We start from the raw sequence: 998 nt of genomic DNA, 5'->3' as shown, positions 1-998 counted from the left end.
ACTTGTGTAATGATATTTTTATCCATTATTTACACTTGATAATGTTTGTTATACAGCACTTTGGACAGATTTAGCTGTTTTTAAATCTGCTATAGAAATAAAGTTGAAATTGACATAAAATTAAAAACATTTTGAGCGAGCTGACCTGACTGAGAAGAAGCTTCAGGGCTGTGATGTTGTCCTTCGACAGACAAAACGCCTCCTCATCTCCACACATCACATCCATCTCAAAACTAATCTCAGGATTCTGCTCCAGGTCGTTCATGCAAGCAACGATCTCCTTTTTGGTGTTGGTGAATTCATCGTGACGACGCTCCTGGAAAAGAACGACATTTTAAAGATGGAAAGTAAAATGGATGAATGAGAAAAGGCTCTGAAGCTACCTTCTCTTTGGTGCGCTCATCAAGGAAGCTACTGTAGGCCTGAAGCTGCTGCACTGATGGGACCGAGTTCTGGTCAATAGTGAAGGGGGTGGTACACATGATGTCACACAGCTCCCGGTCTTTGGCAACCAGGACTTTAAGCTCATCCAGTCGCTGTTTCTTTTTCTCTTTCAAAATCTTTACTCGAGTGCAGCAGTCCTTCTCCATCTGCAGGATGGTACAGCCTTCCTCCTCCTGCAAATAAACGCTTCAATGAAACAGAAAACTACTGAACACCAGACAGCAAACCAGACTCACTCCCATGTGATTAGAAAAAAAAAAAAAAAAAAAAAAAAAGGGGGCAAGTATTTCCCTTAAAAATGTATGCCTAAAGACTATGGAAGAAAAACCGTCTCAATGGAATTTGCCTTTTTTTTTAAACACCAAATTTTAAACACAGAATTTTTTTAACACCGAATTTTAAACACTGAATTTTTTTAACACCAAATTTTAAACACAGAATTTTTTTAACACCAAATTTTAAACACAGAATTGTTTTAACACCAAATTTTAAACACTGAATTTTTAAACACCAAATTTTAAACACTGAATTTTTAAACACCAAATTTTAAACAC

At 36.8% G+C, this 998-nt stretch overlaps 1 protein-coding gene across 1 annotated transcript in view; it reads right to left on the bottom strand.

The window, feature by feature from the left end:
* Positions 1 to 998, bottom strand: part of LOC107096878 (protein regulator of cytokinesis 1-like) — a 10,603-nt gene that overhangs the window by 4,259 nt on the left and 5,346 nt on the right. The window contains exons 4-5 of the mRNA XM_015393764.1: positions 384 to 630; positions 146 to 316 (exon numbers count right to left, since the gene is read on the bottom strand). Of these exons, the coding sequence (XP_015249250.1) occupies positions 146 to 316; positions 384 to 630 (418 nt within the window). The remainder of the gene's footprint in view (positions 1 to 145; positions 317 to 383; positions 631 to 998) is intronic.

Source organism: Cyprinodon variegatus, unplaced genomic scaffold, assembly GCF_000732505.1.
Source record: "Cyprinodon variegatus isolate N-32 unplaced genomic scaffold, C_variegatus-1.0 Scaffold656, whole genome shotgun sequence".
Lineage (NCBI taxonomy): Eukaryota > Metazoa > Chordata > Actinopteri > Cyprinodontiformes > Cyprinodontidae > Cyprinodon > Cyprinodon variegatus.
This window is presented reverse-complemented; position numbering and strand designations above follow the sequence as displayed.